General features: G+C 38.6%; 6 protein-coding genes and 1 pseudogene across 6 annotated transcripts; 4 read left to right on the plus strand and 3 right to left on the minus strand.

Annotated features, from left to right (window-relative positions):
* Positions 1-1,457: 1,457 nt before the first annotated feature.
* LOC130504682 (uncharacterized) lies at positions 1,458-2,079 on the minus strand. Its single transcript, XM_056999305.1, has one exon. The coding sequence runs from the start codon at positions 2,006-2,008 to the stop codon at positions 1,607-1,609; it is 402 nt and encodes a 133-aa protein (XP_056855285.1). The 5' UTR covers positions 2,009-2,079; the 3' UTR covers positions 1,458-1,606.
* Positions 2,080-2,607: 528 nt separating this feature from the next.
* LOC130504681 (uncharacterized) lies at positions 2,608-3,657 on the minus strand. Its single transcript, XM_056999304.1, has 3 exons — positions 3,613-3,657; positions 3,324-3,524; positions 2,608-3,266 (listed from the first exon to the last, which is right to left on the minus strand). Exons 1-3 carry the CDS (start codon positions 3,655-3,657, stop codon positions 2,775-2,777), a joined length of 738 nt encoding a protein of 245 aa, XP_056855284.1. The 3' UTR covers positions 2,608-2,774.
* A 1,744-nt stretch (positions 3,658-5,401) lies between these two features.
* LOC130504679 (ran-binding protein 1 homolog a-like) lies at positions 5,402-6,864 on the minus strand. The gene is made up of 4 exons (XM_056999303.1): positions 6,621-6,864; positions 6,337-6,488; positions 6,126-6,251; positions 5,402-5,882 (listed from the first exon to the last, which is right to left on the minus strand). The coding sequence occupies exons 1-4, from the start codon at positions 6,776-6,778 to the stop codon at positions 5,647-5,649; spliced, it is 672 nt and encodes a 223-aa protein (XP_056855283.1). The 5' UTR covers positions 6,779-6,864; the 3' UTR covers positions 5,402-5,646.
* A 1,564-nt stretch (positions 6,865-8,428) lies between these two features.
* LOC130504680 (protein PSY3-like) lies at positions 8,429-9,372 on the plus strand (annotated as a pseudogene).
* A 483-nt stretch (positions 9,373-9,855) lies between these two features.
* On the plus strand, positions 9,856-12,803 carry LOC108822112 (internal alternative NAD(P)H-ubiquinone oxidoreductase A1, mitochondrial). The gene is made up of 8 exons (XM_018595130.2): positions 9,856-10,651; positions 11,079-11,292; positions 11,367-11,527; positions 11,636-11,701; positions 11,778-11,941; positions 12,027-12,141; positions 12,217-12,396; positions 12,487-12,803. The coding sequence occupies exons 1-8, from the start codon at positions 10,163-10,165 to the stop codon at positions 12,637-12,639; spliced, it is 1,542 nt and encodes a 513-aa protein (XP_018450632.2). The 5' UTR covers positions 9,856-10,162; the 3' UTR covers positions 12,640-12,803.
* A 295-nt stretch (positions 12,804-13,098) lies between these two features.
* Positions 13,099-15,791, plus strand: LOC108822111 (uncharacterized). The gene is made up of 3 exons (XM_056999301.1): positions 13,099-14,446; positions 14,564-15,243; positions 15,340-15,791. Exons 1-3 carry the CDS (start codon positions 13,144-13,146, stop codon positions 15,712-15,714), a joined length of 2,358 nt encoding a protein of 785 aa, XP_056855281.1. The 5' UTR covers positions 13,099-13,143; the 3' UTR covers positions 15,715-15,791.
* A 619-nt stretch (positions 15,792-16,410) lies between these two features.
* Positions 16,411-18,935, plus strand: LOC130504678 (sugar transport protein 2-like). Its single transcript, XM_056999302.1, has 5 exons — positions 16,411-16,425; positions 16,727-16,874; positions 16,961-17,280; positions 17,799-18,425; positions 18,509-18,935. Exons 1-5 carry the CDS (start codon positions 16,411-16,413, stop codon positions 18,926-18,928), a joined length of 1,530 nt encoding a protein of 509 aa, XP_056855282.1. The 3' UTR covers positions 18,929-18,935.
* Positions 18,936-19,218: the final 283 nt, after the last annotated feature.

The following is a 19,218-nucleotide window of genomic DNA, read 5'->3' on the forward strand; positions in this document are numbered from 1 at the left end:
TGAGATATTGCACTGGTTGGAGTGTGTTAGGCTTAGTCGAAGCTGTTATCGAATTCAAAGTTAATTACGTAATTAAGAGAAGATGGTTTCACGTTTCAACTGTAACTCATGGATCGACCAACTGAAAGTTCTTTTTTTTTCTCAAGTCTTATCATCCATCTCTGATATCTAGTTTCTACAATTCTACGTGTGTTAAAATTTTGAAACTCGAACTGATAACTCCTGTAAGTTTTAATTTTTGAACATTATTATTTTCTATGGTCTAATACTAAACATATAAAAAAACTTGCGAAAGCATACCATAGATCACAAATTGAAATCCATATCACAGTATTTATTGCTTGTAGTGTTTTTGAAACGAAACTTAGATTTATTTTTTTTGCTTAACTATTGTGGAATTGTAACTATTAGTAAGTCGAATGCAGGTTATGTATACAGGAGTATTATAACCTTGTTAATCCAAAACTTACTTAACTGCAATGATAGCTAGCAATGGAATAGAGATAATATGAAGCTTTGTGTTACTTAATTGCAACACAAGCTAGGATATATAGCATGAAACTTTGCTCAATTTTTTTAAAAAAACTGTGTACCTATTTATACTAACTGATGGTGACCTCTTTGGTCTTGCCTAAGCACTTTTGTAGCCTTATTATCTGACTGTTATCAATGGCGGTCTGACTGTTATCAATGGCGGGTTGAAATAGTCAATACCACTATAACCTATACATATTTGCATAATCAACATATTTTTATAATTTATTAGTTCAAAGAAAAGCATGAGTTTGTATGTTCCCTAAACTGTGAAATCTAATAGCACGAAGCTATCATGATATAAGTTAATTACTTCCTACATAAGATATGCACTCAACTCCCACTACAATACTTATGTAAATCCATTACTCTTATTTTCCTATCTATTCCTTAAATAGAAACACAAAATGATCAGAATCATAAATCATATTTTTCACAAATACATTGGGAGCATGTGACCCTGCCTGACCTATGTCCTCCAACTCTGCATGTACCACTGGCGTGTCTTGAATAACCTTTAACGTGTGTTGTCTGTTTTGCTAAAAATGTTATAAGTGGGTACTGGTCATTTCTTGAGTGTGTGTGTATGTGGTGCATGTCTCATTTAGTATAGTTGCAAGTGGCCATAGTTGATCAGTTTTTTGGTGGAACATGAGTCTTGTCTTTATCTCGAGTCTTGGCATCACTCATCATCACATGGTCCACGGATAAAGTTAATCCACGAGCTGGGTCTTGACTTTTCATATTTTGATATGGATTCCGCGGAGCTAAGTGATCTTGCTTTTGCAATGGCTTATGAGATTATTGTTTTCTGTATATCTTTGACATTATAATCCATAATAACATGAATCCAAACGGAATTAAGAAAAATGCCCACTCTAAGATTAAGTAAACGGTATTAAATAACATGGACGAGGCTAACATGGACTTAACTTTTGCTTTTACGAATTTCAATAAATATTGTTCTTGTGGCGTAAGCAACTGGTGAAAACAATTCTTCTAATTGAATACGATCCACACTTTACATACGCCATAGTGCCATCTAGAACTACGTACATATATCAAGTTCAGACTAAATCAAGAATAAACCGGATAACACCGAGAAACACAACCAGCCGACTGCACACACTGGCCCTCGAAGGTTCATGCTACCGCTTGAACGATGAGAATGCGATCCTGCCGGATAAATCACACCTGCCCCGCCACGTGATCGGCTTCGAGCTCCGCCTCCTATTCCCCTGCTGCCACTGCCGCCGCCACGTCCTCCTCCACCAAATGATTTTTTGATAACGACAGCTAGCTCACGAGTCTTTCCTTCAAACCCAACAACATCATCCGTCACTGAGGGATTAAGAGGAAGAGTCTCGTGGTTCGTATCAACTGAGGGAGGTCGTGAACTCACGAAAAGCAAGTTGTCCTGAAGATGAAAGATGAAGAGAATATACAACACCAACGATATTCTTCTGAAATCCATTTTTTTGTTGCTTTTTGGTTTCTGCGTCTTCTAGCACTTCCCTTTTGCTTTCTATTTATAGAGATTGGCTTCGAATCTTAACTCTATGTATTGTTACAAAAAGAAATAAACGAGGACGCGTGAAGTGGTTGCCGTTTCGACGTAGTTTCAGTGTGTCCTTAGGAAACTGCTCCTAAACATCTAATTAATTTATATTTATATTTAATACCACTTAAAAAAATATTATGGATTATATATATTTTGTCTGTCAACTGCATATAAAATTTAGATAGGAGAGAAGAAAAATGAGATGAGAAAAGTTTGACTCCTATACACAACACTACGACAGTGTTTATATTTTTTTGCATTATATTAGGATGAATTTATCATAACATTTAGTTTGACTCCTTTTTTTTTTGTCACAAAAGTTTGACTCCTTTGCACAACATTCATGTGTGCGGTCAATTCCACATTACAACACTATCCATATCGTTTACCAATTCTAATATATTTTCCTCGTTATTCTGTACATAGAAACTTAAATTAAATGATCCTTATCTTAAAACATTTTTCACAGATATATTGGAAAACTATAAACATGTGACCTGTATGGTAGAATATTTTAATTAAGAATAACTGCTTTGCGAAATTTCACAAAAAAATACTAGCTGAATATCATTGACACTTTACAAACCGTGCATACGGCATACCCATCAACTAAAACACAACTGACCGGACTTCAACACATATACACCCCTTAAAATGGAGAACCAATATATAAATCTTTCTAAACCAATATTAAACCGGATAAAACCGATAAACCCAACCAACCGGCCGCACATACTGCCCCTCGTATATTCTGGCTGCCGCTTGAACGATGCGGTCCACGAGTACCATTACCACCAACATAACTCGAACCAAAATGTCGTCCGCCGTTTGACCAGCTTTGACCGCTGACACCTCCTCCTCCCGTGCTGCTATCGCCGCCACCACCTCCTCCACTCGTGCTGCTTCCGCTGCCGCCACTTCCTCCTCCCATGCTACTACCGCCGCCGCCACTTCCTCCCGTGATGCTACCGCCGCCTCCACCAGTTCCTCCAATGCCTCTTTTTTTTATAACGACAGCTAACTCTCGCGCCTTTCCTTCAAACCCATTAGCATCTGGTTTTGACTCGTTGAGATGAAGACTCTCGTTGTTCGTATAAACTGAGTAAGACCGTGACCTAACGGAAGGGAAATTGTAATGAAGATGAAAGATGAAAAGAATGTATAGAACCAACTATTTTTCTACTTAATCTCACTTTCTCTCTCCTCACTTTCTCTCTCGAAGACCAACGAAGTAGATCTCACTCGCTCCGGTACGGACAGCGCGTGAGCGCAGGTTCCGGCACCGGAGGCTTCTCCTCTGCCCTTGTCTCTTTGTTTTCTCTTTTGCTTCACCGGTGTCCCCTTCACTCTCCCTGCCTTGTCGTCGCTCTGCTTCTGGAGACCCGTCGTTTTCGTCTCTGCTGCAGGGGAGCTCCGGTTTCAGCGTGGTCTGCTAGGTGGTTGGAGTCTAGACGCAGAGAGGGTATGGTTTCGTCTGGTGTGGTCGGATTTTAGGGTTTGGCAGGAAGCCCTTTTACTTCTTGTAGGTTCGATTGCGCGTGGAGGAGGTTCGGCTGTCTCATTTGTTCTGTTCCGGTTGGTAGCTTTCGAGCTTCCTTAGTCTGTGCGGTGAGTGAGAGGCGTGTAGCAGCAAATCATCGACTTTACCTTGGCGTCTTGGATTGGCGGGATCTGCGTCGCTACTGCCTAAAGAACTCTGGAGGTTCCCTTTAACTCAGAGGCTCGCTTAGCTCCGGTTTCTGGCGTGTGTCGGAGCCCGCAGTGTTGGCGTGTGGTAGAGGCAGCGCTGCAATATCGAAGGTGGTCGTCTATGGCCTCTCAGATGCGGTTTTGCTTACTCCTTCTGGATCTCCTTCCTCTTCCCGGTGAGTGGTTCCTGTAACCAAGGAGAGTTATGTCGACGTTTCTCTCTGGTGGTGTTGCTCGTGTTCGTATTGGTGTGGTGGGTTCGTGCCACCGAGCCTTCCTTCTCACAAGATAAAGCTTTCCTATCTCCTGTTCTTGGAGAAGGCGGTTGACGAGGCTTCTATTGGTTTCTTCTGTCTGAGGAGTCTTTGTATCCTCGGTGGATCTTCCGGCTTTGTGACATATCCCGAGGCCGTGTATCGTTTTCGATCATGGCAGTGTTACATCGCATTAGCTTTTGCAGGTTTTGTAGCAGCGTTCAGGTTTCCATTCATGGCAATCGGTCCGTACCCGCTTTGTCTTTATTTGTCTTGGGTTTGAAGACTTTGGTCTCCTCTCCCTGGTCAGTTTGTGCGGTAGGAGGCAGTGCAGTCGGGCGGGAGCGATTTTCAAAGGTTTGTGTTCCTTCCCATCCTTCTATAGCATTTGTGCGTTCATCGAAGGAGACGGTTATAAAGGTTTGAGGCGATCATCGGAAACTAGCTACTCCAAAGACGACAAGGATAGTCCCGGCATCCTTGGCAACAAGGAGAACCTCACCTATCCAAAGTCATCGTCGAAGGTTGAGAACGGCAACCGATTCTCGAGAAAATTGAAAAACGGATGAGCGGAATGTGCCGGGTTTAGTGGGTGGACGAAGCTCGTTTTAGTAATAGATTGCCTCGAGAACTTTTGTTCAAATCATCCTTGTAATCGAATCTTGTAATTCCCGTTTCGGGTTGTTCAATTAATATATCTATTTAAAAAAAAAAAAAAAAAAAAAAAAAAAAAAAAAAAAAAATGTATAGAACCAACTGTGTTCTTCTCATACTCATTTTTTTATTTTTATTTTGTTTGTGTCTTACTCACTCTATGCTTTTATATAATCAAATTCGATTTAAATTCTTAAAACAATATGAGGAATAAACGCGGCACAAGTGGTTGACTGTTTGACTTAGAATAGTCTAATACGTTTTTGGGTCAAGTGATGATGTGTTAACCACTTTAAACTAGTGTTGATATGTATCTTACCTATCTAAATTCGTTTTTTGGTATTTTGTAAATTTGTATCATAGCAAAAATGTACGTTCTGATTCATGGTGGTTGTTGATTTCGTGTGAACACTGAGACCATTTTGGGTATAGATCATAGCGAAGGCAAGATCATAATGTACGTGCTGATTCATGGTGGTTGTTGATTCCGTGTGAACACTGAGACCATTTTGGGTAGATCAATAATGAAGGCAAGTGGCTTTGATATCTTTACTTGTCAATTTCTTAGTGAACTTTTACTCGTCAGGAATAACATATATTAGAAAACATGAATTTTGTAGTTCCCGACTCTTGTTAATGAACGAACATCATCTCTATCCCCCACAACAAGACCATCTAAAAAACGATCCATAAGAAACTTGAAACTTGAAACAATGAATCCAACGTACTTTATAAATAAATCTTTCATATCATTCCACCGACACTTTCAGACTCAAAAACTATAGACCCAAAAACGACACTGCAAAACCCGACCCCAAGCGATCTGACTCGACAAAACATGTGTAGATAGAAAGGTGACCGGACAATAGTAGACTCGAGAGAGATGCATCCAACACTAGATATATAGCAATAAATAACTCGCCAAGATTTGGGAGCTTTAAAAGTTGATGCAACTTAAGTCGAGGGACTAGCCTCTTCGGTTTTCTTTACTTCAACAGCTTTCTCTGGCTCGCTTTTCTTCTTCTCCTCTGCTTCAGTCTTCTCCTTCTCCACAGGTTTCTCCTCTGTTTCTGTTTCTTCCACGCTCAGCTTCTCGAGAAGACCAGCCGTGTCAGAGGCATCTTTGCTCTCTTCTTTCTCTACTTCAGATTCAGCAACTTCATTGAACTTCTGCATAAATGCTTTGCAGTCTGACAAGGATATAACAAGACTTCATTACAAAAAACTTCTTGCTTAATTGAATTATCAGCACAGAAACAACTGAACTTCTCGGTTTACACGACATATCAAATTAGTTGCAGTCTGAACACATGCCTAATCACCTCAATATCATTGCCTCTTTCTAATCTAATGTTATCTAGCAGCCATAGACAACTCCTGTTACTACCAAGGTTAAATACACAGTGGAAGCAAGCGTAAATAAACAAACTCACTCTCAATAGAAGCGAAACGGATGCAGAAAAGCTCATCCTTGAGTTCACCATCAGCAAAGTCACGTGCGTGCCACACACAAGACTTTTCATTTCCAACGTGTTCCTGGACACTCATCCCCTGTTTAACTGTAAAAAAAAAACAGTAACTTAAAAATACAGATCCAAAAGGGAAACTGTAAAAGTAAAACCTAAAACGGAGATAAATTTTTACCGAAGTGATTAGCACAGATCTTGAGAGTTTTCGATTGCCTCATGACGAGACGAATCTTCCCAGTGCTCTTATGCTTCAACAGCTTCACAGTACCACCACCTCTCTCCTTCCACTGATTCGCCTCCTTATCGAACCGATACAGCTTCGATTTCCTTAACATTTCACAAACCAAAAAATTTCAATCTCAAAAGTCCATAAACCCTAGGAAACTCGATTAGATCTGGTTGTTGACTGCCTAGATCAACAAATCTAGTTCGAGGCTTAAATTAAAAACTACCACTTACAGATCGAGGACGGCGTCTTCGTCTTCCTCGCCGGTAGTGACGGCGACCTCCTCAAGCCTAACGATCGGAGCGACCTGAGCTCCGGTGTCCTCGTCCTCGTTAGCTCCAGCTTCTTCCGCGTCTCTGTGCTCGTGCTCGGGCTCGTTGGTCGTCGCCATAGTGTATCTAACGGATCGAGTTTTTTTTTTCTTCGTCTATTCGATTGTTCGCTACGGTTGCGGCGTGTGAGAGAATTTGGGAGGGTTTTTTACAACATGGGAAAGCACAGTTATACGGCGCATTTAGCTTTTAATGGGCCGATTTCTTATGAATAAATTATCTAGCCCATATAAGGGCACGTTGTAATTATCTAGGCCATATAAGGCCCCGCTATACTTTATTCTCAGATATACAAAGTTTGGAGAAAACACAATCTTAGAGCATCATCAACCCAGCCACCCTCTTGGGTTGCTTAATTTTTTTTTTTTTTCTAATTTTGTTTTGTTTGAATTAAAAAAAAAAAAAAAAAAAAAAAAAAAAAAAGGGAACCAATCGCGGGCCGCCACACGTCGGTGGGGCCCGCAAAAAGCTGAAACAACGCCGCTTGAACAAGCGTTTTTCTTTCTTGTTTCTTCTTCCTCTCTTTCTCTTTCCTGCTTTTTCTAATTAAAAAAATACTAAGCACCACCACTAACCACTGCGTTAATGGTGCTCTTAGAGCGAAGGTTTGTGCACAAACTCCAAAAAAAAAAAAATTACTCCCTCTGTTTTTTAAAAGATGTATGTTTTGGTATTTTCACACATATTAAGAAAACACATTAACTATACATCATTTTTAGAAATTATCAAATTTCAATGCATTTTAACCAATAGTCTTTCAATAAATTCAATCAATTTTATTGAAATTTGCAATTTTTGTATAGGAAACATAAAAAATACATCTTTGTGAAACAATTTATTTTTCTAAAACATCTATCTTTAAAAAACAGAGGGAGTATAATATATCAAAAAGATTGAACCTGTCCCTTGCAGTCTTACTTGGAAGAGACGATATCATCAGAGTTTCGTGGGCCCCACAACACGTGGCGGCCCACGATTGGTTCGGTTCTTTTTTTCTTTTTTTAAATCCAACGAAAAAAAATAAAAAAAAAAATTAATTGTTTGCATTGGAAAGCGTGTCCTCATTAATCTCACTAATGGAGATGCCCTTAGTCTTCTTAGTTTTGGCAGAATACATTCAAGTCTTTTTTTTTAATTGAATACATTCAAGTGTCCTAAAATAATTATCATGTTCATTTTAATCTTAAATTATTTCACACTAAAGTTATTAGTTTTAGTTTTAAAATTGAAGAGGATACACATGTACAAGTATTATTTTTAAAGAAAAACTGTTAGATAGTTCTATTGTTAATGTAGGTGCACAAAAAAGTACTATTGTTTTTTTGTCTTAAAGTTGTATTGTTAATGTCAACTTTAAACTTAAAAGAATACGCAATCCCTCTAAGGTTCTGAACGTCGACAAAAAAAGATATCAGTGATTACAGTAAGAACCCACATGATCGTCAGAAAATCTTCTTTTTATAAAGTGAGAAACCCCCAAAATCCTCTTTTGGCCAAAACTTTTGAACGTTGATATTTTTTGTAACGGACGGTGCACGTAAGTCAACGCCCCATGCAAAATAAACACATGTTCGCTTTGCTTCTGAGTTAACTGTTTAACTTAACAGTGTGGAATCCACAATTTGTCTGCAAAATAGTCAACTCATACATCCAATAAAGACGGTGCCATGTGTGTATATAATTCAGCTGTTGTTTGGACATCCAAAACATGTTATGTGCTTCCATCTTTCATTTTATAGCCAAACTAACTCATTAATAATACGAGTTGATCTCTTCAAAGAGATAAGCCAAACAAAAAAAAAAGAAAAGTGAAGAGAGATAGAGAAAGAAGAGGAAAAGAAGAAACTAGAGACGATGGGTTATTGTTCTGCGATTAGGCTGTGTTTATGCATCTTCTTTGCACTTTCAATCGTCTCTACGGCTCGACTCGGTTTTTCGTTTTCAGGTGATTAGAATAGAACAGTTTAGCTCGTCATCTCATCCACATATATACAAGAAAGAGAATAATTAAGATTTGTTCATATCCTCAATACTTCGTTGGATTGCTCAGTCTCTTTGATCGATTATAGTGATCATAACCTAAATAAAATGGGTTTAGATCTATCTCGTATTCATTCCAATTAGTTGATTATATTCTTGATATATGCGAGTAGAAGGAGATAAATAGAGTTCTTTAGTAAGCCTTTTACAGGAAAAGATAAGTCTTTCGTAATAATATTATTCATCTTGTAAGTTATATAGCCTCAAAAAAAAAGTTATATAGCTTAGTATATATTTGAATTGCATGCATAACAGAAAATGAAAAGATTGTTGTGAGAGGAAGATCATTGATGATGGTGAGCACCAATGACTACGACGAGCCATCGGCCAACGGCAGACACAACCACCTGGTGGGAGGCATGGTGGAGGTCGGAGAGGGTGAATAATACAAATTGTTTTTTTGTTCCTATTGTTAAGAAAAAAATAACGAGATTATGTTTTGGGATATATAGATATATATTTTTTTAAGTTTACTCATTTCTCTTATCTCGTTGATCTCTTTATATATATTTGAACAAATAAATCTCGGAGAATAATATGTACTAATAATAAGCAGATATGAACACTTGTATCTCTTGAAAGAGCTGATCAATGTGCTAATATATCATTTTAATTTTGTGTGATAAGCTTTTCGGTTAATTTATTATGCCTCTAGAACTGTCAATATAAACACTACTATAAAAAACCACATAAATGCCTCTACATACAACTGTCAATTCTATGGTGTACCACCCTGAGTAGCATGGTAAATCTCATTTAAGCTTTGTTACTCTTGTTTTAGGATCTTTCTTTATAAAGTTGATTGGCAAAGCTCCTCTTGGGTTAATGTGTTAATTCATAAAACCCAAAATAAACAGAGGTCCTCGAATGAGCTCATGGGCCACAAATTATCAACGATGAGTATGGGCTGCTGAATCCACCACCTCCTATCACAGTAAACGATTTATTCCGATGTCCTTTTCTTGAGCCCCACACAAGTCTTAGAGAATCACATGTTTGTTATCGTCATTTCCCTCCTTCCAACTTTTGTTGAGTAGAGTACTAACGTTTCTTTTTTATATGTATAGAATTTTCAACACCAGTCACTTATTTATAAATTATCTTTCCCAGTTCTTTGATTTGAACTCCATCCATATATCGTAGCAGCAATCATATATACTACCAAATACGAAAAATTTGCAATTAATTTTTGATAGGAAGAAGGATAGTGCCAGCTGTCATTTCCAAATATGGCACGTAGGTTTCTCTCAGACGCATTCAAGTGATGATACAGTACCAAGGCGGCTCGTTCGTTTAACAAGAGTGTTCGTTTCTCCAGCAACTTAGGTCTATATATTGCTTGCTTAGAAGTAACGTTTTTGTATCATTCTTGAATTTTCGGGAATTCAAGAACCAAAAGAATCATGTCTTGGATCAAGAACCTCGTAAGGATCTCTCAGACAACTTCTTCTGTCGGAAACTTGTTCAGAAACCACGAATCCTACAATCTCTCGTCTCGTTTCTGCACGGCTCTGCAACATCAGCATCAACAACAGAGCGAGACGATTCAAGCAACGGAGGTCGTTAATGGGTTTGAGAAACAACAACAACATCGTTACGAAGGTTTGGCTCCGACCAAAGAAGGAGAGAAGCCGAGACTGCTGGTTCTAGGGTCGGGTTGGGCAGGTTGTCGTCTTATGAAAGGAATCGATACGAGCATTTACGACGTCGTTTGCGTCTCTCCTAGGAACCACATGGTCTTCACTCCTCTCTTGGCTTCTACTTGCGTGGGTACGCTTGAGTTTAGGTCCGTTGCAGAACCAATTTCTCGTATCCAACCGGCTATTTCACGTGAACCTGGTTCTTATTACTTCCTCGCTAATTGCTCAAGACTTGATTCCCAAAACCATGAGGTAATTGTCTTTATGTGTCGTTTTGACTTTGTGTTGTGTCATATACAATATTTAAAAATCGATAGACGTAGTCATCAACTAAACAGATTATTCGGAATATAAATATCATTTTACATATATTTTACAGAATATATTTCAGTTTTTTGTTCTTTTTTTGTTTTATAATTTTAATGAATTATCAAAATTAAATGTATAAAATAAAATAAATTAGAAAAATTGTAGATTTTTACTATCATTGTTACTTAATTTAACAGATTTAAACTAATTTAGATTGCTTTAAACATTTGAATCATATAAACCAAATTTTATGAAAGTCGTTTCGGCTAGTACCGATTTGCTGTCTAGACGAGGCTATGCGTCACTTAGACAGATTTTTAGAACCGTGGTCATATACTCATGTCTGATTCTTGCACTTGGTTACAAACAGGTGCATTGTGAGACAGTAACTGATGCGTTAAGCACAGTGAAGCCATGGAAGTTCAAGATCGCTTATGACAAACTTGTACTAGCTTGTGGTGCAGAGGCATCAACATTTGGGATTAACGGCGTTTTGGAAAACGCCATCTTCCTCCGTGAGGTTCACCACGCTCAGGAGATACGTAGAAAGCTTCTTCTTAACCTCATGCTCTCTGAAGTTCCAGGTAACAAACAACAACAACACAAATTCTTCTTCATACACTAAACTAAAACTCATAACGTGCAACTTCGATCTTAGGCCTTGGTGTGGAGGAGAAGAAGAGGTTGTTGCATTGCGTTGTGGTTGGAGGTGGTCCCACTGGTGTAGAGTTTAGTGGTGAGTTGAGTGATTTCATCATGAAAGATGTTCGTCAGAGATATGCTCATGTCAAAGATGACATCCGTGTTACTTTAATCGAGGTTTTTGTTTATGACTAAATGATGTTTTTGTTTATGACTAAATGATATAAATCTAAGTTCATTATATTTAAAATGTGATTTTGACTAGTACTGTTTTTTTCTTAAAAGGCAAGGGATATACTTTCTTCTTTTGACGATGGGCTCAGACAATATGCAATCAAGCAGCTAAACAAGGTTATAAAATGCTAACTTTAATTTGGTTTTATTTGTAACAATGTTGAGAATGTGTTAGTGTTTTTTTTGACACCAGTCTGGAGTGAAGCTAGTACGTGGGATTGTGAAAGAAGTGAAGCCTCAAAGGCTAATACTTGACGATGGAACCGAAGTTCCTTACGGTCTCTTAGTCTGGTCAACTGGTGTTGGTCCATCTTCATTTGTAAGGTCTCTCGATCTTCCAAAAGATCCAGGTGGAAGGTCAGTATATACCACAGCAATCTTGTTCTGTTCCTTCCAAGAATCTCTTGTCTTTTATAGATCTTGGACGGTTTTGTTTCTGTAGGATTGGAATTGATGAGTGGATGCGTGTGCCTTCTGTACAAGACGTGTTTGCAATTGGTGACTGTAGTGGATATCTTGAGAGCACAGGGAAGTCAACACTTCCCGCTCTTGCACAGGTCTCTGAAACGTTGTTGTAATCAAAATTCCATTTTACTCATAATTAATTAACCAAGTCTATATGGTTAATGAAGGTGGCTGAGAGAGAAGGCAAGTACTTGGCGAATCTACTGAACGTGATGGGGAAAGCTGGAGGAGGAAGAGCCTGGAGCGCAAAGGACACTGAACTCGGAGAGCCGTTTGTGTACAAGCATTTGGGAAGTATGGCTACTATTGGGAGATACAAAGCTCTCGTTGATCTTCGTGAGAGCAAGGTATATAACTTTAAGACCATGCAACTTTTCACTTTAAAACACACATTGATAATGATAGCTAACTTTTATGGGGGGAGTTTTCTTGGGCAGCAAGGAAAAGGGATATCAATGGGTGGTTTTCTGAGCTTTTTCATATGGAGGTCAGCGTATCTGACTCGAGTCGTCAGCTGGAGAAACCGTTTCTACGTCTTCATTAACTGGATCACCACTTTCGTTTTCGGCCGTGACACTAGCCGTCTCTGATCCAACTCTTCCACATTCACTCTCTTGTTTACTTTACAAGTCCTCATACTGTTTACCACCTTAAATGTTGTTGGTTATTTGAAAACAAGGAGATCATTTAGATCACTTCATTATGTACAGAGACTAAGCAAATAAATTAAAACTCAGTTACTGAGTTACTGGTATCAATCACCCAATAAGGGGATTGGATCCACATGATAATTATGCATAACTCTTTTAAACAAGCTGCAAATATATATAGTATAGAACTGCAGGACATAGGACGGTTCAAACAGTAAGAGAAGGGGAGATTTCTAAATATGGAGAAAATCTCTACGGCTCTTAGAAAAATCTAATTGTTTTTTTTTTTTGAGTGGCTATTGTTTCAAAACGTAACTTGACCTCTCCTCTTCATCCATTTGCGCTTCTTCCATTAATCTCTTGATTTTTTTTATTGACTAAAACAGTTTACATTTTGAACTGCCATAGAATGCTTTAGATTTTTTTTCCTCGTTGATTGAAAACATGGGAATCAATACCAAAGATATCGGAACTCTCGTCTGGAAAATTCTCATAATCATCACGAGAAATGTTTACACATACGTTAGAAAATACCCAGTCATCTCTGGTGTTTCTTCTGCTACCTTCCTCTTATACACTTTCCTTCCACGGCTTTTCTATTTCATCCTCTGCTCCTCTCCCTTCATCGCATGTTCCGCGTTCTATCTTCGAAACCATCTAAGATCCAAGCCTCCGAAGGTCGAAAGCATCAATACCTCTAAAGGGTTACCGCCGTTTTCCCCCGAGGGTTCCGAGAGAGGAGGAGGAGGAACTACAAGGAGAGCTGACTTGAAGCACCAGCGAAGCGTTAGACGAAACGCTAGAAGGGAAGTTGAGGAGGTTGGCAAAGATTGGGACTCTTCTCAGGCTAGCGAGGATGAGAGAGACCAAGTCATTTTGACCACTCTCTACGGCGAATTCCCCAACCCTCAAAAATTCAAGAAGGACAGAGACTTTCTTGCGTTGCAAGAATTCTCCTTTGAGCCTAACCTAGACGAGGAAAAGAAAGACGGAGCCTTTCTTGCCCCACAAGAATTCTCGTTTGAGCCTAACCCCAACGAAGAAAAGAGAGACGGAGCCTTTCTTGCGTCGCAAGAATACGGCTTTGAGCCTAACCTAAACAAGGAAACTCCTTCCACAACTGGAAATTTTTCCTTTCTACATCCATATGAGAGGCTAACGAGTGGAGGTGGTGAAACTGAAGTTGAGTGTTCATCATCATCATCATCATCATCAGAAGGAGGAGAAGAAGAAGAAACTTTACTTGAAGACAAAAAGATCATAGCTTGGACCGACGATGATCAGAAGAATCTAATGGATCTAGGTAACTCTGAGATGGAACGTAACAAGAGATTAGAGCATTTGATTACTAGAAGAAGAACGAGGAGACAAGTCTTACTTGCAGCAGAGAGAAGCCTAATGGATATGGAGGTTCCTCCTGTTTGTGTTGGAAGAAACTACTTCGGTTTGGATCATGATGAAGAAGACTATATGATTGATGGACTTCAAATTCCTGAGTCTGCGCCTTCTGTGATGTTACCAACAAAGAACCCGTTTGATCTTCCTTATGATCCTCAAGAGGAGAAGCCTAACCTCTCAGGTGATAGTTTTCATCAAGAGTTCTCTGCAGACAACCCTAACCCTAGTGAGAGCTTCTTCTGCCACCATGAGAGCTTTTGCCGCAAAGTCTTGCCATCTGAAACTCAGGTTGACTCGAGATTGGAACAGTGGAAAAAGTCAACTGATGGTTGGCTTAGACCACAGCAAGGTATATGCTTAGACCTGTTGTGTTTCTCTGCTCAAGTTGTTATAAAGTCATATATGCTTAGGAAGGACAAATGTTGATGTGTAATTAGTTAAAGATTTGTCTACCTTGTTCATGTAGGTAGAGATGATGATGGTTTGGTTGGGAATAAACCACTTCTATCGGAAACAAAAGATATGGAGACAGAACACATCACAGAGACCGTTTTGAGTGATTCAAATTCATTGCTTGTTCCTCAAGAAAGAGTAGATTCCAATGTCTCAGATGAAGTATATTCTTCTGGAGCTTTCGTAGTAAAACCAAATGGTGATCATTATCGTGGTGGAAATGCTGCAATGGGTCTGAATCCTAGAAAAACTGTGTCACGTTCGACTTCATTAGCACCAGAAAGGCAAACATACATGGAACATTTTGGTTACAGCACAGTGAAAGGGCATAAGGTGACAAAATCTGGGGAATCTGATCTTCAGGTTGAGTTTTCTGAAGTGGGATCACCTCCCGCTACCGCTGATTGGAATCATTCTTCTGATGACGAGAAGACACTCTTTGTAAACGAGTCAGACACAGGCAAGGAAACATGCTTTAGTGGTGAGGAAACTGAGGCTAAAGAGAAGAGTATTGTGGATAGTGATGCAGATTCCCAAATGTTACCTGTGGAGAAACTTGATCAAGATTTCAATATGAGTTCTCAAGAAAGTGACGCAGCCAAACAATTTGAGGGTATGTCTGATGGTACAGATGTCAATGGAAGATCTGAGGAAGAGGCCATAGTTCCTCACACCAATGAAGTTATACTAGAGGTTAGATAGTTCTTGTTCTTATCAAGTTTACTAATATAATTGTTTTTTTTTATAATATTGAATTTGAATGTATTCCTTGCAATGGTTTTTTGACAGGAACCACCTGAACATCTCCGAAATTTGGTAGATGAGATGAAGATGAGTTATGAGTCAGATGAACCTGGACCCTCTGAGAGAAGAACCAATCAAGACAGCGAAGACCACGGCGGCCTAATAGCTGAAGAGAGGCAAGAGATAGTGGAACCAGAAGCTTCAGTTGTGAATCATGTCACATCTGATGAATCTGATACTTCACCAACATCTGTGTTACCAGACATGTCGTTACCATTAGGCCAGGCTTTGAATTTGACCTCCGAGAATTTGGAACTTGCATCAGGTAGTCAACCGGGAGCTGTGATTTCAGATCATGAACCATCTCAGAGTCAATTGGGTGGTGATAGGAACAGTATAGAAGAAACAGAGGCTATCTAAAGCAAAATAAAAGTTTTTTGGTCCATAAAATATAATCACAAAACCTATCATTTTACTTGAATATTTGTCCTGAAGTTTATCAAAAACTACAAGTGATGATCTCTTTGTAAATACTTTTGGCATTTAAAAATTGGTGTTTCATCAAACTATAGTCCAGAATCAGCAGTAGAAGTCAGTTTCAAAGGCTTTCATGTGCACTTGAACTGAAATGTTTTCTTACAAAAGAATGAACTGTGTTCTCTAAAGCAGGAACAATTTGAGTCAAGTGAGTAAACTGCAGAAGAAGATTATATTATATCACATGTCATTGTCCCTCTAATCCATCCTAAGAGTTTCTTAATCATATTTTATTCTATTTTATTTTCTTAAAAAAAATATTAATATCGTTTGCAATAGATGTTACAAGAAGGAACACAAAACAATGATCTTGGTTTGCTAGGATGAAATAGAATTGTAGCTGCAAAACCACTTGAGGAATATCACAATTTTTTGGGGTGGTTTAAACCTGGACCTAGTTAGTTTTCTCACGATTATGTAGGTGTGTTATCCATAACGACCTTTTCTGGTTGACTTAAATACTGAGTTTTTTCTTTGTAACTCAACTTTATCTGGTTGTTTAAATTGTTGTTCGTTCTTTATTAATTTTTCATTGATTTATTTGGGTATTTAAACATGTGGATAATTGATGGTAAAAATATGTGGATAACTGATGTAAACTGGACAAACTTTTATCCATGTTCAAAATTATTTTTATAAAAACTAATATTTTGTAGTGAAACTCGGTATTAGAACCAATCAATCCTCTTTTCTAAAAATATAAATTTCTTTAACTCTTAAACCCAACAGATGTATCCACCGTATTAATCTAAAGTAGTTTTAAGTCAACCAAAAAATCGGGTAAAAAGGATTATGTGAAAAATCATAGTTTATCCAAAACACTCCCAATTCAACTATAAAAGAAACACATCAACTAATCATTTGCTCGTACACATACTTAAAAACAAAAAGCTAGAGAAAAAGAGAGATAACAGTGGTTATGGGTGTCATGAATATTGAAGAAGGCGCTTCTTTTCCTGCAAAGACGACTTTTCAAGTCGTCATGTGCAGTATCATTGCTGCTGTTGGTGGTCTCATGTTTGGTTATGACATAGGAATCTCAGGTTTGTTTTTTAGGTTAGGATTTAACTAGTTCTTGTCTCATTGTCTGATCGACGTTTTAGTAATTGGTGTGGTTAAAAAAATGCAGGAGGTGTGACGAGCATGGACACTTTTTTGATAAAGTTTTTCCATCACGTGTACGAGAAGAAACACAGAGTACACGAAAACAACTACTGCAAATTCGATGACCAGCTTTTGCAGTTGTTCACTTCTTCTCTCTACTTAGCTGGTATCTTCGCCAGTTTAACCGCTTCATACTTATCGAGGAGGTTCGGAAGAAAACCTATAATCATGTCAGCCTCCGCCTTCTTCCTCTGCGGTGCTATCCTCAACTTCTTTGCCCAAGAACTCGGCATGTTGATCGGTGGTCGTATCCTCCTTGGCTGCGGCATTGGTTTTGGTAACCAGGTCATAATCCTCAAAAATTTCTATCCACATTTCATCTAGAGCCGGTTTTGAGATTTTAAAAACTTAAATAATCATATATATATATATTAATTTGAAAATCTTAGAACTTGGTAAATGATTAAAGAATTTAGTAACTTTTTAATATATTTTTTTTGTTGCAAATTATATATATTAATTTGGAAGTGTTTCAGAAAAAAGTGTTTCAAAAAAATAAATTAATTTGAACATTTTAGGATTTGGTCAATATAAAACCAGTCATGAGATTTTTAAGAGCTTAAAAAATTTAGTAACTTTTAATAATTTTTTTTGTTGCAAATACCTCTTTTATGTAAATTATTTTAAAGTTTTAGGTACCATGCGCTAATATATTTTGCCTGTCTATATTTTTTAAACCAGTCTTGGGTTAATGTTTCTCTTGGCTATTCTAATGACCGACCGTTCTATCTAGAGTTTTGTTTAGCTGTTATGTCCTTGGACTGCTCTTGTTTCTAACATATGTATGCCAATACCATATGCAGACCGTTCCATTGTTCATCTCAGAGATTGCACCGGCTAGAATCAGAGGACGACTAAACCTCATGTTCCAGTTTCTAATCACCATCGGAATCCTAGGAGCAAGCTACGTGAACTTCTTAACGTCCACGATGAAAGACGGCTGGAGATACTCTCTCGGTGGTGCAGCTGTTCCGGCCCTAATCCTCTTGATAGGATCCTTCTTCATCCACGAGACACCAGCCAGCCTCATAGAGCGAGGTAAAGACGAAGAAGGGAAGAGAGTCCTGAGGAAGATCAGAGGACTCGCAGACATTGAGCTCGAGTTCAATGACATCAAACGCGCCACGGAGGTTTCGAACAGAGTGAAAAGCCCTTTCAAAGAACTCTTCACCAACCTCGAGAACAGGCCGCCGCTTGTGTGCGGAACGCTGCTTCAGTTCTTCCAGCAGTTCACTGGAATCAATGTGGTTATGTTCTACGCTCCTGTCTTGTTCCAGACCATGGGGAGCGGTAACAACGCTTCTCTGATCTCTACCGTTGTTACAAACGGTGTGAACGCTGTCGCTACGATCATAGCCGTTGCCATGGTTGATAGACTCGGTAGGAAGTTCTTTTTGGTTGAAGGAGCTACTCAAATGACCGCTACACAGGTAAAAAAAGAAAGAAACATAATTTTACTTGCGCCACAAGTTTACTTGAGTAACAAGTTAACTCTTGCTTGCTCTGTTTTCAGATATCTATTGGAGCCCTTCTCTTACAACACTTGCACTTAGTCGGACCTATTACGAGTCGCGCCGTGCCACTTATTGTACTGATACTCATCTGCGTCTACGTGTCCGGATTCGCTTGGTCTTGGGGACCATTGGGATGGCTTGTTCCGTCTGAGATCTACCCTCTTGAAGTGAGAAATGCAGGTTACTTCTGCGCAGTGGCGATGAACATGGTTTGCACATTCGTTATCGGACAGTTCTTCTTGTCGGCGCTATGCAGATTCAGATCAGCCTTGTTCTTCTTCTTTGCAGCCATGAACGTGATCATGGGACTATTTGTCATCTTCTTTCTTCCAGAGACTAAAGGTGTTCCTATTGAGGACATGGCTGAACAGCGTTGGAAGAAGCATTGGCATTGGAGGAAGTATTTTAAGCAGAACTGATTTTTTTTCTTTTTCTTCTTGTTGCTACTTAGTATTTTGAGCATTTTTCACAAACTTTGTTGCTAATTTTTTTTGACTGAAACTTTCTTGCCACCTTTGTTTGCATTTTGACTGCTTCCATAGCTCTTGAAAAATTATTGGCTGTATCAAGCTAGATGTATAAAAAAGAGAAATTTGGTCACCATTGATAAACAATTCACAAAAAGAACCATAAACGCTCCTTGTTTCAAAGAGAAGTGGATCAAATCGTATAAGCGCTCCTTGTTTTTACTTTTTAAAACTTAGATTTG

The sequence above is a fragment of the Raphanus sativus genome, unplaced genomic scaffold (assembly GCF_000801105.2).
Source record: "Raphanus sativus cultivar WK10039 unplaced genomic scaffold, ASM80110v3 Scaffold1730, whole genome shotgun sequence".
In the NCBI taxonomy this organism is placed as follows: Eukaryota; Viridiplantae; Streptophyta; class Magnoliopsida; order Brassicales; family Brassicaceae; genus Raphanus; species Raphanus sativus.

What these genes read in the sequence shown, in the direction of transcription:
- LOC108822112 (XM_018595130.2), top strand. Translation starts at nt 10,163, where the DNA reads ATGTCTTGGATCAAGAACCTCGTAAGGATCTCTCAGACAACTTCTTCT. An exon ending in TCCGTGTTACTTTAATCGAG is followed by an intron (nt 11,528 to 11,635) that starts GTTTTTGTTTAT and finishes TTTTCTTAAAAG; the next exon opens with GCAAGGGATATACTTTCTTC. An exon ending in CAATCAAGCAGCTAAACAAG is followed by an intron (nt 11,702 to 11,777) that starts GTTATAAAATGC and finishes TTTTGACACCAG; the next exon opens with TCTGGAGTGAAGCTAGTACG.
- LOC130504682 (XM_056999305.1), bottom strand. Translation starts at nt 2,008, where the DNA reads ATGGATTTCAGAAGAATATCGTTGGTGTTGTATATTCTCTTCATCTTT.
- LOC130504678 (XM_056999302.1), top strand. An exon ending in TTATGACATAGGAATCTCAG is followed by an intron (nt 16,875 to 16,960) that starts GTTTGTTTTTTA and finishes AAAAAAATGCAG; the next exon opens with GAGGTGTGACGAGCATGGAC. An exon ending in GCATTGGTTTTGGTAACCAG is followed by an intron (nt 17,281 to 17,798) that starts GTCATAATCCTC and finishes TACCATATGCAG; the next exon opens with ACCGTTCCATTGTTCATCTC.
- LOC130504681 (XM_056999304.1), bottom strand. Translation starts at nt 3,657, where the DNA reads ATGAGACAGCCGAACCTCCTCCACGCGCAATCGAACCTACAAGAA. An exon ending in CGCAATCGAACCTACAAGAA is followed by an intron (nt 3,525 to 3,612) that starts GTAAAAGGGCTT and finishes ACCACCTAGCAG; the next exon opens with ACCACGCTGAAACCGGAGCT. An exon ending in GAGCGAGTGAGATCTACTTC is followed by an intron (nt 3,267 to 3,323) that starts GTTGGTCTTCGA and finishes GTAGAAAAATAG; the next exon opens with TTGGTTCTATACATTCTTTT.
- LOC130504679 (XM_056999303.1), bottom strand. Translation starts at nt 6,778, where the DNA reads ATGGCGACGACCAACGAGCCCGAGCACGAGCACAGAGACGCGGAAGAA. An exon ending in GAAGACGCCGTCCTCGATCT is followed by an intron (nt 6,489 to 6,620) that starts GTAAGTGGTAGT and finishes TGAAATGTTAAG; the next exon opens with GAAATCGAAGCTGTATCGGT. An exon ending in GATCTGTGCTAATCACTTCG is followed by an intron (nt 6,252 to 6,336) that starts GTAAAAATTTAT and finishes TTTTTTTTACAG; the next exon opens with TTAAACAGGGGATGAGTGTC.
- LOC108822111 (XM_056999301.1), top strand. Translation starts at nt 13,144, where the DNA reads ATGGGAATCAATACCAAAGATATCGGAACTCTCGTCTGGAAAATTCTC. An exon ending in TTGGCTTAGACCACAGCAAG is followed by an intron (nt 14,447 to 14,563) that starts GTATATGCTTAG and finishes TTGTTCATGTAG; the next exon opens with GTAGAGATGATGATGGTTTG. An exon ending in CCAATGAAGTTATACTAGAG is followed by an intron (nt 15,244 to 15,339) that starts GTTAGATAGTTC and finishes GTTTTTTGACAG; the next exon opens with GAACCACCTGAACATCTCCG.